Source organism: Pogoniulus pusillus, chromosome 10 (assembly GCF_015220805.1).
Source record: "Pogoniulus pusillus isolate bPogPus1 chromosome 10, bPogPus1.pri, whole genome shotgun sequence".
Taxonomy (NCBI): domain Eukaryota; kingdom Metazoa; phylum Chordata; class Aves; order Piciformes; family Lybiidae; genus Pogoniulus; species Pogoniulus pusillus.
Window position 1 is genome coordinate 28,073,271 of NC_087273.1, and position 17,427 is coordinate 28,090,697.

Genomic DNA, 17,427 nt, shown 5'->3' on the forward strand with positions numbered 1-17,427 from the left:
ACTCTCTCAGTGAAGAACTTTCTCCTCACCTCGAGCCTAAATCTCCCCTGTCAGTGGCATGCCACAGCAGGAAGACCAAGGACATAGGCATTCTTGCTTTTGAGAAACAAATGGTTTGTCCAGTAGATTGAAAAACTTACAGGAAATGCAAGTGACAGCTAAGGCAGTGAATGTAAAGCACTGCACTGTGTTTTCCCTTTGTAGAAACGGCAACAGTGCAGTTAATCTGCACAGAGCTTTCAGCCAGACTGAAACATGCTGAGAGGCTGCACGTAACATACATGCCTGGTGCCCTGTACCCGTGCAATGAGTATGACTCTCTGAAACATCTCAAAGGGAAGGACTGGAAGACCTCTAGGTAGTAAAGCAGTGGGTTGCAAAAGTCATTACCTTTAACCGCAACTGTATTTATTTACTTGGATTGGTACGAATGCTCCCGCCACGCATGCTGAGCTTCTGTTCAGGAAAAATTAAACACATCTATACAACTAATCGATAGCAGAGATGGTCTCTCTGCTTTCTTCCCCATGTCCACTCACGCCGGGTTACTGGTGAATAATGAGCCATCAACGTGCCAACTGGCCCTCCTTCCTCATCGCTCCTAGGGATCCGCTCTGTTTCGCTCACCCATCATTACCGGCCCCGCACGCCTTTCGGCGGTACCCACCGCCGGCCCTGCCCAGCTCCCCCGCCGCTCCACGGTACCCCCACCCGCTTCTCTCGGGGGCGGCCTCGCTGTGCGCTGCCACGGCCACTGCCACTCGCCCTGCCGGCCGAACGCGGAGAAACCCCTCACCTCCCCTTCGGTCCCGGGGGAGGGGGCTACCATCACGTGTGATTCCTCCTCCTTCTCTCCCTCCTCCTCCTCCCCCTCCGCGGCGGCGGCGGCAGCAGCAGCGGTAGCAGCAGCCGCCTCGGCTCCGCTCCCTTTGTTGCAGGCGGAGCGGCGGCGCTGCCGGGCGCCGCTCACAAAGGAGCGCGGCCGGGGCGAGGCAGCCCCGCCGGCTGCCAGGCGCGAAAGCGGCCGCTGCACCTCCGGGCTGCGGGGTGACCAGCTGCACAGCCGGGGCCAGCCCTGCCCACGGCCGGGCAGCGGCGGAGGCGGCAGCGGCAGTCAGCTGGAGTGCGCGGCCCGCCGCGGCGGGGATGCTGAAGGTGTGCTCCAGCGCGGCGGAGAAAGGACGGTCCCGCCCGGGCGGCGCCGCGGGCTCTGGTTGATGCTGCGGGCCTGACGTCGCCGCCATCCCGCTGCCGCCGGTGTTGCTCCTCGGCCGCCCCTCGCCATGCTGGGAGAGAGCCCGGCCGCCGCCCGGCCGCTGCTGCGAGCGGGACCACCCCTGGCGCTGTGCTACACCTCAGCCCTCCTGGTGCTCGCCCTCTCCGCGCTGCCCGCCGGCCGCGCCTCCCACCCCCTGCCCGGCTCGGAGTGCCAGGGCAGCGGCAAGGGGAAAGGCATCAACTGCTCAGGTAAATCCCCGCCGGCTCCCGCGCCCTCCTCCGCGGGCAGCCCACGCGTGCACGTGGAGGGCCGAGCGCGGCCTCCGCGCTCCTCCCGCCCCGGCCCGGCTTCGGCCCGGCGCGGCCCCTTGGGCGGCGGAAAACAAAGGAGCAACGTCCGCCCCGGCCCCGGGAGCGGCGAGAAGACCCCCCCTTTGCGGGGGCGGGGGTGGGTAGGCGTGGGGAGCCCCCGGAGAGGGGACTTCTTCCCCAGCGGCGCCCCGACGAAAGCGAGGAGTTTGCCGGTGTTTCTCGGCTTTTGTTGTTCCCCTCCGTTCCCGCCCCACGCAGTGGCGGCAGGTGGCTGCCGGCCGCCCCGTTGCCGCCGCCGCATCCTCCCCGTCGTGTCGCCGGCAAAGGGGAAGACCCGGGAGGCCCCCAGGAGCGGGGGCTCTGACGGCGGTCGCACGGAATGTCGCTCGGTCCCACTCTGTTCGTGAGTGCGACCCGCGGCCGGGGCAGCCCCCGTCCGGCCATCAGCTGGCAGCAGGGCGAGTCATTCTGGATGACAGGTAGACAACAAAACACTCCGCGATGTGCGCGAAATAAGCTTTCTGGGGCTTCCCCCCCCGGTTTGTTTGAGTGACAGGACGCTGTTGTATTATGCCTTCCCATCCTGCGCTTAAGTACACGCGGGTCTAGTACAGTGGCCATGTAGGTGCATCGGTTCGGAATGACAGCAGCGCGTTTTCTTCTGTCTTGAGGTATGCGAGGTTTTTAAAGTAGAACAAAGTAAATGCCTACAGTATAAAGTTTATGCTGTGTTAGAAAGACTTGTTTGTCTTCTAAAACAAATGTTTAGAAAAGGCGTTTTTTGTTTTTCTCCGAGCGTTTGCTGCGTGTGCCTCCTGCTGCTTTCTAAAACGACAGGTTTATTGCATTGTAAGGGCTGCCCAAAGTGCCTTCTCCAAGGTGATGAACGTTTCTCGCCCTGTGCACACAGCACATCACCAACACACCACACCCCCTCCTCCCTCTCCCCCGGCCCCCCCAAGCTCCCATTGTCTTCGGCGGCATTCGGAAGGCAGTTGCCGCCTTGGAAGGAAGTCTTGGTGCCTTCCAGGATAGGGACCCCAAACTGTGTACCAGCTTTCAAGAAAGGTCTGGATGGAACAGTGATTTCCCTCCCAATTACATGTTGTAATTTGGATAATGCTGATGGAGCAGGCTATCAAATTTGCAGATCAGCAAACTGAGGCAAAATGATTTTGCAACATAACAAATATAGCTGCTGTTCACTCTTAATGTGCTCATTTGTTCTTTATTTTACCCAGTTTAGATATATACTGTATGAGAGTGTGATGCCACAGTGCTGCTGTTTTCCTGCTGCTGGACTTTTTCATTCTATCTGTGTGAATATCATGGTTATTTTTAAAGAGAGGTTAACAGGTTAATGTGTCACTGGCGTTAGCGGCTTACCCATCAGAGACATGTGGGTCATTAGAGCACAGCATGTGCATAAATCAGTGAGATTAAATATGGTAGGCTGATGAAATATAGGAGGAAGTTTCTAAGAGAATGTGGATCACATAGATAGCATTATTTAGAAACCATCAAGGAAAGAGGGTTTTCCAAGCTGGAATTAGAAAACTGTATGCTATATTGAAGACATCCAGAATGATTTGATTCTACTAAAAATAGGCAGAAGCATATATATATATGTGTGTGTGTGTGTGTGTATGCTATATATATATGGCAGGCACTGTTTACAGTGTAACTACAGTATATGGCAGGCACTGTTTCCAGTATAACTACAGACATGTGGAAGGAAAATGTCATTTAAAAATGAAGAAGTCATATTTTGCTACATTTTGACTGTCTCATGCAAAACTACGGCGTTTCAGATCTTAACATTAATTTTGAAGGAACTGATACCAACATATAATATCTGGGACACTTTTTCCTCTTGCTTACCTCTGCATAACTTCATTAACTTTTACTGGTTAAGCTCCTTGCAGAAGATGTTTCCTACATTTACATGTAGGGGCAGGCATTGGCTTTAGCACCTTTCTCAGTGGACTGCTTCTGTTCACAGTGCTATTTATACTGAAAGTTAAATTTGGGAACACTATTACTACTTTTTCTTCAGTCATTTGGACTCTATGAATTACTTTCTTTACTTAGTGAAGCAAACTTCTTCTCTCTTGTGTTATTTTGTCATTTTAATGTTTGTATCAGGCTGACCTGCTGCCCTGGAACAGTTTCTTACACTGTTTAATAGAATCATGGAGTCATTTATGTTGGAAAAGACCTTTAAGATCATCAAGTCAGATTAATTTTGGGCTGGTTCCTTGCTCTTACACCATTTTATCATCACTAGATTATGTAGCTTTGTTTGGCTTTTGCTAAAGTTTTAGGAAATGCTGAATTCTTCCTCTTTATTCCTCCACAATATGCTGATTAAGAAAGAGTGTGCTGTAGCAAAAGAAAAGGTGGAGGACACAGGCAGGCAATGTGAAAATGAAGAGAGCTTTTTCAACCTTGATTCTATGCTTTGAGCACATACATTGAGGTTTGGTCTCTTGTTAGATTCTGATGTAATTGCTTCATCCTTGGCCAAGAGAAGACCATGCAACCAAGTGATTAGAGCAGGAAACAGATAATTAAGACATATCTGCAGTTAATTGACAATGTGGACTTGTATAGCTTTGTTCTCCTGTCAATCCATACTTTGTTAAGTTAGGAAAGTGAAATAGCCCCATTTGACCCAGACAGAGGTAAAAGTGGTTCTTTTTTTCTTTCTAGACAGATAATTTTAGGTTGATGTTTTCAGGGGATGTTGTATTATTTCCAGTGCTATCTGTAGGCACCTTCTGTAACATTTCTGATATTCATGGACTGCTCCTGAGTATTGTGGTGTGATGCTTGCTTCTGTGCTCAGACTATAAGACAGTCGTGTCCTTAATGAAGTTATGAACTATAGGGGGTTATTAAGCATCCTAAGTGCAAAAGTAAGTACAAAATGTAGTTTGCTTGTGAGCTCCCATTCTGCTGCTACTCTTCAGAGACATACACTGTGCTGGGGCATCTTCAAGTTTCAGTTTAAGTCCAGTTGAATCTCTGGTGTGAGATTAGGGACATGGTTTAATATTGACCCTTCAGTGCTGGGTCAAAGTATGGAATGGGCTTCCAAGGGAGGTGGTGGAGGCACCGTCCCTGGGGGTCTTCAAGAAAAGACTGGATGAGGCACTTAGTGCCATGGTCTAGTTGATTGGTTAGGGCTGGGTGATAGGTTGGACTGGATGATCTTGGAGGTCTCTTCCAACCATATGTTTTCTGTGATTCTGTGATATGTTCTGGTCACATGTGTGGCAGCTACAGGGCGTGCAATTTGATCATAACTGACCAAATAATGAAGATCTTGATGAGAGGTACACAGATATAACAAGAAATATTGCTCTGTGCTTTACTTTGTGTTTGTATGCCTGAGATTTTAATTAACAGGGGTAGGTTTCTGTTGGTAAGCCTTGCAGCTTGCTGTCCCTTCATGTACTGAAATATGCTTGCTTGGGACAATTCTGCTCACCTCCTGTAATTCTCATAGGCCACACACTGCCCCTGGTTTCTTAAATGCTCTTTGAGTGAAGTGAGTAAAGTTAAAATTGCTTCTTACTGAGGATTGAATGAGGTCAGGGAAAAGTTAAGGACACCTTCTCTTGTGGAATTCATCTTCTGAGGGGTGCAAATGCTTTCCTTTTGCGCAGTCGTAACATGTCTGATGTGGGTTGTAGGTAAAAGTAGATGGAAATTACTGATTAGGGAGAGGAAGAGGGACAAAGGAAAGTATCTATCCTGTGATTGGCTGGGTCTGTGTCAGGCTGTTTATTGAGCATGAAAGTACAAGCTGTCAAAAAGCTTGTAAATTTTTAGAGAGAACAACAGAGAAAGCTGTAGTGGATCCATCCTTCACCATATATATGTTGTCTTAACTTTCACTGTTCTTTAGAGAAATTACTTCTGCCCTTGAGTAACTCATGGATTAAATTAGACAAATAGAGAATGTGGAAACAGTAGGAAAAGGAGATGAAGCAAAGAACATGGTAAGCCAATGGGAGTACAGCAAGCATGAGCAATATTAATGCGTTTTGATATTTGAAAATGTATTAGGGCATGAAGGGAGGGATAGGCATCATCAGTAGGGTAAAATCATCTGAAGTTTGAACAAGAGTGTGTCCTGAAGAAGGATGGGAGTAGAAAGTACACAAGCAGAAAAGGGTAAGAAAGCAGGATGAGAAAAAATATACAGCTGAGAATGGAATTAGGTCACAGACGATGGACACTGGTGGCAAGAACTGGCAACATCATAGGCTTTTGTTTTCAAATCATGCCTTTTTCACGTGTGTGAACAGAGTTTTAGAAGAAGAGTTGGGAAGGGCACAGAAGGTGAGCAAGACAAGCAAGAGGTGATCTGGTTTAAATGCAGATAAGGCAGAAATGTCCAGGAGCATCATCATAAGTCTGTGTAATATAAGAACAGAAAATAAAACATATATTAATTATTGATTGCTGCACACTGGGAGAGGGAGCAGTGCATTTAAACCATCACTGCAAGTGAATATGGTGCCAAAGAAAAATAATAACTCTTTTTGTCTCATCCTTCTGCTTTCTACTGTCAATGAATATGATCTCACTCAGAATCTGCAAGTCTTTTTCTCGGGTCCTGATGAAGTTGTTACCCTGCATCCCTGATGTGCAATGGGGGCTGTTCTATCAGGGACTTTGTTTTCAGTAGTTAGATGCCTTTGAGTCTGTCCTCCAGATACTGTAGCAGAGATGCCTCAAGCTTACTAATGCTGGTACCAGTGCTAGCAGAACAGTCATAGCATGCACATGACAAGAAAAAAATAGTCTGCTGAAGTTTAATATGGTGCAGGTAACATACTCGTGGCTTCTGTAATCCAGAACTAGACATTAAGAACCTGTCTTCTGCGTTTTGTTTGTGGGTCACCGGTGGTGTGCTCTTGTTCAGTGTTTGACCACTTGTAAAAATGACTGGAAAGGGCAAAATCTGGGGTCATGGAGGCTAAAGTAAAGCAGGAGAGTAGCTGGAATCCTTTGCCTCTGCAGGACACCCTCTCTGCATGAACATCGCCCTTGCCTTTGTTACTTCCTTCTGAAAGAGTTTGACCATTGCAGAATGAAACACTGAGAACTTAGGAAGTGCTAAAAACCTAGATGAACAAGAGCATGGTATGGTTAGAAACACAACATGTGGCATTTGGGGCACAAGTTCTCAGTGTCTCAGGAAATACTTTGCTAGAGAGATGATTATTCAATTACTTGTGCAGGAATTTCTTTCTCAGAAGCATCTAAGATGTGTTAGTACCACAAAGAAGGCACACTCTCAAATATGCTCACTATATTTATTGGCAAATTTCAGCTTTAGGATTCAAACCAGAATGAACTATCAGTGCTTTTGACTGTTTTACCTATTGTATGTGAGCTGTAGTAGCTGAAATTGTGACTATAAGGAGAGGTCTAAAAGTGATTCACATCTGGTACATCCACACTTGAGATGAAGACTTCAGTTTATGGCTGAAATGAGTATGTACACCTTTTGTCACTCTAAGTTTGTGTGTTGTTTGAAGCTTGAGTCCAGATTGTAAGTGTTGTGGTGGGGAAGAGCTGAACAGAAACACACCGCTCCACTGACCATGCCTGTGCCCAATCCACATGGCAGATGCAAGCGTGGATTTGGGAGAATATAAACCTCAGGCACTGCTGATCTGCTGAGCTTGACCTTGGTTTATGCCTAGGCTCGATGGGGAGTCTCTGAACCAGAATGAGATGTGGCCTCAAGACTGGCTTTGATCCATGCTTATCAGCTGGAACAGACATAACCCTTTGTGGGTTTCATGAAGATTAAGTGGGTGAGGGTTTTTTTGGTATCGTTCTAAGTTGCACAAAGCCAAAATAATTTGGGTTTAAGATACACAGCCACACTGGCAGGAATGTAAAAGCAGGGTATGGAGGAGAAGTACAGGCTCAGGTAAATCAGCCTAACTGTTTAAAAAGTACATTTTTTTTTTTTTTGTTTGCATAGCTAAACTTGATCTGAAATCATAGATGAGACCAGAATAGCTGGTTATTTTATCTAAGATGTTATTACTTATGTTCCTATAAATTAATTGTAATAGTCAAGATATGTCTTTGTGCCAATTGAACTTCTGAAGTAAATGATCTAAACTTACTCAGGTTATATATTGTGGGAATGGAATGAAGAAGGGTAATAACAAACGAGTGTTGGCCTTGATTTCCCACATCTGATGGCTGCCTTATCTGAAGAGAGGATAGATAAGTGGACATAAACAAGGTGGGGTTTTATGGAAAGGACTGGGTTGTTCTTGCCTAATTATGCTAATGTGTAGGTGTGTGCTCTGTGCTCTGAGACTACATAATGAGAGCCAAAATGATCCCTAAACGTCTCTGGTATAATTCCCATTGAATGGTCTGGAGTCCATGTGGCATTGCTTTTGATCACACTGACCTGTGAGGGCTTTGACCACTCTCCTGCAGGAGCAACCAGATAGCTGCAAACTGTATCACAAAACTATCATAAGGGGTGAATATAAACCAACTCTGAGTAAAAAGTAAAAACAATTATTAAAAAGAGAAATTAAAGCTCAGACAATAGCATGCACATACTTGTTTCCCTTTAGTGTAATTAGCTAGACATGAAATGTCCCTGCCTTTCAGATTCTTATGCTGATCAAAATGCTGAAAGGTAATTAAAGTAGAATTGAAAGTGTCAGAATAGCAGAAAATCATCTTGTAACTAGTGTCACTCCATCATTGTCACTAGTGGGAACTGGTAGCATGATGGAGCATTCAAGGCTTGACTGAAGGGACTGGATTGAATCCAATTTCTTTATCATTTTTTGAAAAGGGGAAAAGAGGAGCTCTGCTTGTGAAAAAATGCTGCCGAGGAAATGAGACCTCACTGATAATCCCCGTTGAAGGGAAAGCAAGAAGTCTGGGCCTTTTCTTGCTATTGATGTAAGGACAAATATTTTGTACTTAGAGCCTGCTGGTTTTCATCTAGAGCTGACAGTAGACTGGATAAAGGAGAAAGTTAATATTTACTTGGCCTTGAAAAAAAAAAAAGAAGCTGTGGTCAAGGTCTTTGATTAGAGAGGTGTGAAGGCAGAGAATCCCAAAGGTATTGACAGGAAGCTCAATTTACCCTTTTTCTATAGAGATTATCACGTTCCACCATTGATCTGTCAGATGAAAGTGCTTGTGACTTTGCCAGCCTGTGGTCAGACTCTGGCAAGTGTCCACAAAACAGGTAGTGGCAGTAGTTCCTAAAATAACAGTGGCTGTTATATTTGGGGAAGAAAAAGTGCTGAGCACCAGGGGTGCTGGTAAAGGATCTATTCTTCTGACTCTAGAATACTGCTTATCCTCCTTGAGAAGTCCCTACAGATGCTGTGGGACAGAAGTGGAGGTTGAGGGCACGTTGGCATTTTTGAGGTGAAAGACCATCTTTCTCTAGGCAATCTGTAGTATTCAATAGAGCTGAAGAGCAAGGAAGTTCTTTATCAATTCTTCTTTTAAATGTCATTCTTCCCAGGAACATTATAATTGAATAATATGCTATACACTAAATAATCCTCTCTGCTATAGTTTATTCTTAGATATTGTGATAGATGGATAGTTGTGATCTAGATAATTGTGAAAGTCTCTCCACAACTACCTGAAAGGCAGCTGTAGTAAGGTGGGAATCAGTTTCTTCTCCCTAGAATAAAGCAATAGAATGAGGAAATGGCCTCAAACTGAGCGAGGGGAGGTTTAAACTGGATATTAGGAAAAATTTCTTCATTGAAGGAGTGGTCAAGCATTGGAAAAGGCTGTGCAGGGAGGTGGTGGAGTCACTGTCCCTGGAGGTATTAAAAAATATGTGGTCATGGCACTTCAGAACACGATTTAACAGCCATGGTAGTGTTAGGTCAGTGGTTGGACTTGATGATCTTAGAGATCTTTTCCAGCTAAAATGATTCTGTGATTCTAAGAATTTAGAAATACAGGATAAAGCAGAAAGAGTGTAAGAGAGTGGACTTGAATTTTGTAGAACTCCTAAGTATGTAGAGAAGGGCTTGTCTGCCTAAATCAATTCACAGTAAATTTTACTTTATGAAGCTATCTTTTTGGCAGAATAGTCTGCCTGGGGAGGTGGTGGAGTCGTCGTCCCTGGGGCAGTTCAAGGCAAGGTTGGATGTGGCACTTGGTGCCATGGTCTAGCCTTGGGCACTGTGGTAAAGGGTTGGACTTGATGATCTGTGAGGTCTCTTCCAACCTTGGTGATACTGTGATACTGTATTTTGCTTTCAGAAAAGGATAAAGACATAAAGACAAAATCTGCTTTAGGAGTAAGTTCAGCAATCAAATTTGTGATCTGATGAAATTAAAGATTTCCAGAGAGCCTTAAATCTGTCCCTTTGTCTTGATGAACAGCTATGGTGTATCTTCAGTTCTGATTTAGTTCACAGATGGTTACAAGGGGATCTGAGAGCAGAGTGATTTCATCTTGCACTCTTAGGTCGGTATGTAGTGGTGGCTTTGGTTGTTCAAATATTTGGTATTTATGGGTCATATGTTCTTTTTTTAAGAAACTAACAAAATCAGGTAATCATTTATCCTCTTAGAGACTCTTACCAGGGAACCTTTGTCTTCTTTGGAGTGAGGAGCAAGGTGGCAGTGAAGGTCTTTGCTAGAGGAGTACCTTGAAGATTTCTGTTCTTGCTGACCCAGTTACATCCCTAAACCTGGCTGAATGGGAGCCGGGAAACAGACCAGGCTTTGCCTGCATTTGCATATCTATTGCTGATGTGATTTTCTCCGGTTAAGAGAGCAATTTAATGCTACACAGATAGCAATGTTCAATTATTTTAAGTTACTCTAAAACTGCCTCATTGGTCATAGTGCAGTTTGCAAGTAGGCAGCATTGGACTACCAAGCAGGGATTTATTTTAGGCTAATTTAAATTCTCATTATAGTAGATAATTTATAAGGACTGAAAAGACAAGAGTTTTCTGATAATACATGATGTGTTTCAGCAACAGTGTTTAAAGGATCTGGTTCAAAATAAAATGAAATCCTTGTAATACCTCTTTGCATTATAAAAATAAATTTAGTTGCAATTACAGTCTCGAAACACCCACAGTATAAAACCGTGTTCAAGCTGGCAGGATCCTCAGCTAAGCTTCAAAAGTAGTGCTAATTAAGGCCAGCAGGAAAACATGTGAAAATGAAAGAGAAGAAGGACAGAACCGTCAGTAATTTTTCTGAAGGGACCTGGCTTCTCGGAGGTTTCTGCCAGCTCCTCCCCTAGCCGGGCTGAGTCCTCGCTGTGCTCCTCTGTATCTTACATAGGTGCTAGCTCTCAGTGCTTTCTTAAGAGACACAGAGCATCCCACGGAACACAGCTGAAGAAGACAGGTACAATGTTCTTGACAAATGGGCAAAAGTGTGCTTGAGACCTAAAATGGTTCTTCTCAAGTCCAGTCTGGAGGCCAGAGCCCTCTGAAATCTGTTTCTGCCTGGGCACAAAGCCTCCATAGGCAGCCTCATTCCAGCTGCCAGGTGACAGCTGGGTTCCTCAAGAAAAGACCTTGGGGCATCCTCTCTGCTTTGCACCAGTCTCACTGGATCAATGTGGAAGCAGATGGGGTGAGTGAGGGTGGCTGAGCAAGCCAGAGTTGGATCTGCAAATTCCACTCAGTCTGCTCTAGATGATTGTAGTCTGTTCAAGATGAACACGAAATGCTCAGTTTTAGCAGATCTAATTGCTTCAGCCTAGATCCAGCGCTGATTGTTTCCCAGACTGACACATTTCCAGTCAGATTCAGGGATGTGACAGGTTTCAGTGTTCACCTACTGCCGACCAAAAACTCCTGCTCCAAGTAGCATTTAATTGGTCTCAGTCACTAGCTCATGTGAGCACTGCATGTGATGATGGACGAAGAAACACACAGCCCTCAGTGAAATGATGCTGTCACATTTACTTGTGTATGACTGCAGAAAGCCTATAAACAGATTTCAGAAGTAGGAGAGAAACTGCTCTGTTGCTTAAAACCTGAAGCATGGAGAGGAGCTGGTACCTTAACAAGAGTTTCACTTGCTCTCCTACTCAAGAGACTATTTCATGTTTGACTATAAAAGGTGAGTGCTTAGGTAATAATTTCCAGAAGAGGTCTTTTCCAACTAAGATGATTCTATGATTCTAACAATTTAGAAATACAGGATAGAGCAGAAAGAGTGGAAGGAAGTGGAACTGAATTTTGTGGAACTGCAAAGTACATAGAGAAGGGCTTGTCAATTCATAGTAAATTTTACTTTAGGAAGTAAAATTGTTATTCCTTGCTTACTAGATGGAGTCACAGAATGCTAGAGCTTGGAAGGGATCTCCACAGACCATCCAGTCCAATCCCCTTGTCAGAGCAGGAGCACCCAGGGCTGGTCACTCAGGAACACATCCAGGTGGGTTTGGAAAGTCTCCAGAGAAGGAGACTCCGTAACCTCTCTGGGCAGCCTGTTCCAGGGCTCCAACACCCTCACAGGGAAAAAGTTTTCCCGCCTGTCCTGTGGCACCTCCTCTGCTCCAGCTTGCCCCCAAACCTCTTTAACATCTTCATAGATGATCTGGATGAGGGCATCGAGTCAGTCATCAGCAAGTTTGCAGATGACACTAAGCTGGGGGCAGATGTGGCTGGGTTGGAGGGCAGAAGGGCTCTGCAGCGGGACCTTGACTGCCTGGACAGATGGGCAGAGTCCAATGGGATGGCATTCAATAGCTCCAAGTGCAGGGTGCTGCACTTTGGCCACAACAACCCCATGGAGAGATACAGGCTGGGGTCAGAGTGGCTGAGAGCAGCCAGACAGAGAGGGATCTGGGGGTACTGATTGATACCCGCCTGAACATGAGCCAGCAGTGTGCCCAGGTGGCCAAGAGAGCCAGTGGCATCCTGGCCTGCATCAGGAATGGTGTGGTCAGCAGGAGCAGGGAGGTCATTCTGCCCCTGTACTCTGCACTGGTTAGACCACACCTTGAGTACTGTGTTCAGTTCTGGGCCCCCCAGTTTAGGAAGGACACTGAGATGCTTGAGCGTGTCCAGAGAAGGGCAACGAGGCTGGTGAGAGGCCTTGAGCACAGCCCTACGAGGAGAGGCTGAGGGAGCTGGGATTGTTTAGCCTGGAGAAGAGGAGGCTCAGGGGTGACCTTATTGCTGTCTACAGCTACCTGAAGGGTGGTTGTGGCCAGGAGGAGGTTGCTCTCTTCTCTCAGGTGGCCAGCGCCAGAACGAGAGGACACAGCCTCAGGCTGCGCCAGGGGAGATTTAGGCTGGAGGTGAGGAGAAAGTTCTTCACTGAGAGAGTCATTGGACACTGGAATGGGCTGCCCGGGGAGGTGGTGGAGTCGCCGTCCCTGGAGCTCTTCAAGGCAAGGTTGGACGTGGCACTTGGTGCCATGGTGTAGCCTTGAGCTCTGTGGTAAAGGGTTGGACTTGATGATCTGTGAGGTCTCTTCCAACCCTGATGATGATGATGATGATGATGATGATGATGATGATGATGATACTGTTTTGGCAAAACAAGGATCTTAACAAAAGCATCATGGGAGCTTGAGATACGGGCTAGTGCTGGTGTCAGTGCATATGCAGAAACATGCCCTACTGAAATGTGTATTCAACATGAGTGACCGCTTTGGAAAATGTAAGTTAATCCTCAAGGGCGCCCATAAAACACACAGCTAAGATCAAAGGTCTTTAACTGGTTGACTGAGACAGTTCAGTGTTTTCAACAGTTATTTCCACTGAAACGTTGATAGAAGTTTGTGGCTGGATAGCAGTTTGTTGTTCTGAATGTCAGGGAAGCATTGATCTAATTAAATGTTTGCATTTTGCTAATTAGTATTGACTCTGGTCGTATGCTGCCTTTACCTGATCCCTCTGGGAGAGGCAGAGGTCAGTTGGTTGTGCCAAATGGGTTCTCCAGGGCAGAGAGGGGCAGCAGAAAATCCTTGAGAAAGCTAAATAAAGGGACCACCTCCACATGCACTGGGGAGCAGATGAACTGTTACTTCCCCAAGGCACCGTGTCCATCCAGCAGCTTTCCCTTCATTACCCACCTCTCGCTAAAGTTTACTTAGACAAGTCTGTGAGGCAGAGTTCTTTTTCCCTTATTTGACTGGAAGTATAATTTTATGAAAGTATCATTTCTGCGTTATAAAAGTGAAAATAAAGCAGATAGGTTCCTGGTGAGGTTATAGATTTTTTATTTTAGAACAAAAAAATGTGTTGGGAAGGCAATTTATTTCATGCTATTTCTTCTCTTTTTTAGCTGAAAGGCTGTCCTTTTATTTTCTTGGGGTGGATGTTTGCACCTTTGCAAAATTAGTCTTATCTGCTTGAAATGTGCAAAATGGGTTCTGAGCTGCAAGGAATTCTCTTTCACATGAGAAACAAGTGACTGTGGGAGGGATGAAACAAAAATTTGGGCTAGAAAACACAACAGCTGTGTAATTTTGATTTTTTTATGACATGTGAAGAGGCTTAGCATTATCTGGGTGCTCTTTGTTAAAACCTCTGTTTGTAGTACAGAGAAGTTGTCCAGGTGAGAGAACACAACCTCCACATTTGCAAGTGATATTTGTGCTGCTCGCTGAGCAAACAAAGAGGATCACTGGAACCAGACTCCGAATTTGAGTGTTTTGGGTGATTTATCTACCAGATGGTAAATGCAGTCCGATGTAAAAAATTAGTCTGGGAGCAGGGAATCAATCATCCAGCACACTGATCAGCAAAGGGATTTGGGTGTTATAGCAGAAAAATTAATGAGCTGGCAATCCACTGCAGAGCAGCATTAAAACAAAAAGATACTACTCTGTAATAAAAGAGTCCTCACTTAGAAGACAAAGGAGATGAACATACTGCTTCATTAGACACTTGATAAACCTACTTGAAAGCAGTATATCTGATGCCCAAACCCCAATATTATTCAAAGGTAATGATTAAAAAAGTCAATATCAGCATCTGCAAATTGGAGTAAATTTAGGGAAGTGATGTTTTCCACTGCTTTTACATTTGTTTCCCAAACACTTAGGCTTTTCAGGCATAGGTATTACTTACTAGTATTCGATATTATAGTAATAGCTATTTCTACACTATATATTCTACACAGTGCTTTCAGGATTACCTAATGAAAGATTATAAGACACCAATACCCACTTTATTCCAAAATGATAGCTTTCTATAAAAACACTGAGAATGTGTCTCTAGCCTCTTTCAGTTACTCAGGCTACAAGAGATCAGAATAGCTTCACCACCAAAATCTCTTCATGCCGTTTCTTACCCTTTTTGTAGGAAGGCATTGAATTGCCATGTAGGAAGGACTAGGAAAAGGTGTCTCCTGTGCTGAATTCCCACTTTGAAAGTTGTTATTTTTATTCTAAGGATTAGGTGCAGATTAGGTTCTTTGGGAAACGCTATGTGCAGGCTGCTTCTGCAGGGGCAGCAGCATTGCCTGACTATGCTGGTGTGGGGCCGCTTGACACAGGTGGAAAATCTAACAGTCCCCTCTTGATCCTGAGGCATCAAAGTTTCTTCTGTGCCCATAGGTAGCTGAAAGAAGTAGATTGGAAAAGATCTCTTTTCTACTTTGGAAAGCTACCTGAAACTACACTTGTGTGTCTTCTGTGAGTAACTGCTTCGATTTCTGAGAACAGCCAAGGAGATAGGAAATATTAATGCCACACTGTCCTCCAATTTTGGCCTTTTCTTCTTTTTGTGGGATTTTTTTCTTTGCTTGCTTGCTTGTTTGTTTGTTTTTCTTGGAGGTGAGGATTGTGAGCATTGGTATATTGATGAACAGCTAGTGGAGCACACAGTAAAAGTCTCCGGTGTCCTTGTAGATCGTGCAAGTATAAGCCCTAAATTGTCTTTCAGTTACTGAGTATTTCCTGGTTGTTTTTTATTTGGTTGAGGTTTTTATTTGGTTTAACTATATATATATATATATATATATATATAAAATTTGGATTGGGTTTTTTGGTTTGTTTTGTTTTAAGTGTTGCCTGGAGAAAGATTTCTACAAACACAGGGGAAAGGGGAAAGCAGCTGATGGTCTGCCTACCAAAGCAGTACAGTGAAGCCCACTACCTAAGGAGCTTTTCCAGAAGTGCTAACCACTACTTAAAATCAACAAGAGCTCCTAGATCATTGTCCTTGTGAAAAACGGATTTCTCTGTGTACAGAGTAAGCAGTAAGAACCTGCAAATATTAGTCTCACATAGCTCTGCAGATTAGGGATGTAGAAACAGTGATTTCCATAGACTTTCAGGATCTGCAGCCAAGCCTGTACCGCAGTGATGGACTCTATTGCCTGAATTTCTCTGAGCCACAAAGACATGTTTACTTTCAAATTATGCAGAACATGTGAAAGTAGTTTCTGATGCTTTGCTGGATTATACTTACACAGCTGCAGGGCTAATCAAGTTCAGCCTGTGTGTAAATAGGAGCTGTACCTCAGTCAGTGTTTGTTTGTCTCAGGGCAGCAACTGGCCTTTTACTTCCTTTCAACTGTATGGGTGCGAGACGAAGGGCAGAATTTGGTCGTGTGTCTATTTACAATGTGTTCTTTACTCCTGCTATATTTATATGGGTTTTTTTTTTGCTAGCTATATGTTGTCTGCCATTTTGGATGTGCACATCACTTGTAAAAATGGCTGATCAAAGCTGTGGGAACTGCTAAGACAGAAAACGCAGATTAAATTCAGATTGGCAGTGACACAGAGTCTATCAGTGCCACAGTAGCAATGGGTTTCAGAGCAAGAGTGATAATATAGCTGTAATCTTGGTCTTGTTCCCTTGCTTCACCTTGGCCCCCTGGCCTGACTGGCTGTACCTGGAGGGAGGATTGGGCTCTACTTCTTGCTCCATTGGCCAGCTGCTAGAGGACACCTGGCAAAGTGAAGATGTCTTTCGCACTGTCTAAGCAAAGGCAAAATGAGAGCCAGGAAGTCAAAGTTCCTTGATCCTCCACTGTACGTCAGGTAATAGCAGCTAATTTATGGCAATTAGGAAGTCTCCCCCAAGAGCTGTAAGCTGACACCAGGCGTATTTTGGCAGTCTCTGCTAGCTGTGCTCCTCGGCCCAGGAACTGCAGGGAAGACAACTCATGAGCAGACTAATCCGCCCTTACATTTGCCAAGGGAATCCCCAGCAGGGAACCGTGAATAATTTCCACCTGCTTCGTACTGCATGAGTGGCACGGCGGGGACAGAGGGAGATGGATGAATATATTCAGGGAGAGGTTGCCTCCTGTCTGTCCTTTAAATGAGGCTTGTTTCCTAGTCCAAAATGCTGGACATCAAAGGTCTAGCGGTTTTGTCCGTCTTGTTGATGTGGTGTGCTGCAGAGATGCTGTTGGCTCCAACTGGGTTTGAGTTCATCAATTCTCTGCAAACCTGATGGCTCTACCAGCCCTGCTTCAGCCATCACTATAAAAGACGATGAGGCAGGAGAGCATGTCTTGCTGTATCGATGCTGCACTGTAGCCCCACCATAAACTCTCAGCCCCTGAAAATCCTTCCAAAACTGTCAAAGGAGATTAGCAGGAGCTTTGGGAATTGTGTTTCTCTTTGTGTTTCAGTAAGGATAAACGAGCAGGCAGAGAAGAATTATTAGCTATAGATTTAGTTGACAAGAATGCATATGGGAGAAAAATGTACTTCGGTAAGCTTAGCAACTCCTCAGTGGTGATTTGTGTTTTAGAAGCATAATGTAGTTGTTAAAGTTTGAAAGGAACAGAGCTGGTGGCTCAGGTCCTTCCTTGTTTTTCCAACTTACTGGAATTACCGGGATTCATTAAGAACCCTGAACGATCAACTGGGGGCTTATTTGTTTGTTTTCTCCCTGTGATTTTTAGGTGGCT

The 17,427-nt window shown here is 45.0% G+C and overlaps 1 protein-coding gene across 2 annotated transcripts in view; it reads left to right on the plus strand.

Annotated features, from left to right (window-relative positions):
* The first annotated feature begins 1,283 nt into the window (after nt 1-1,283).
* Nucleotides 1,284-17,427, plus strand: part of TMEFF1 (transmembrane protein with EGF like and two follistatin like domains 1) — a 175,358-nt gene continuing 159,214 nt past the window's right edge. Inside the window, exon 1 of one of the 2 annotated variants that reach the window (XM_064150063.1) lies at nt 1,284-1,467. In XM_064150063.1, the coding sequence (XP_064006133.1) occupies nt 1,284-1,467 (184 nt within the window). Of the gene's footprint in view, nt 1,468-1,887; nt 2,010-17,427 lie in introns of those variants that run through there. The other variant, XM_064150064.1, reaches the window with a different exon arrangement.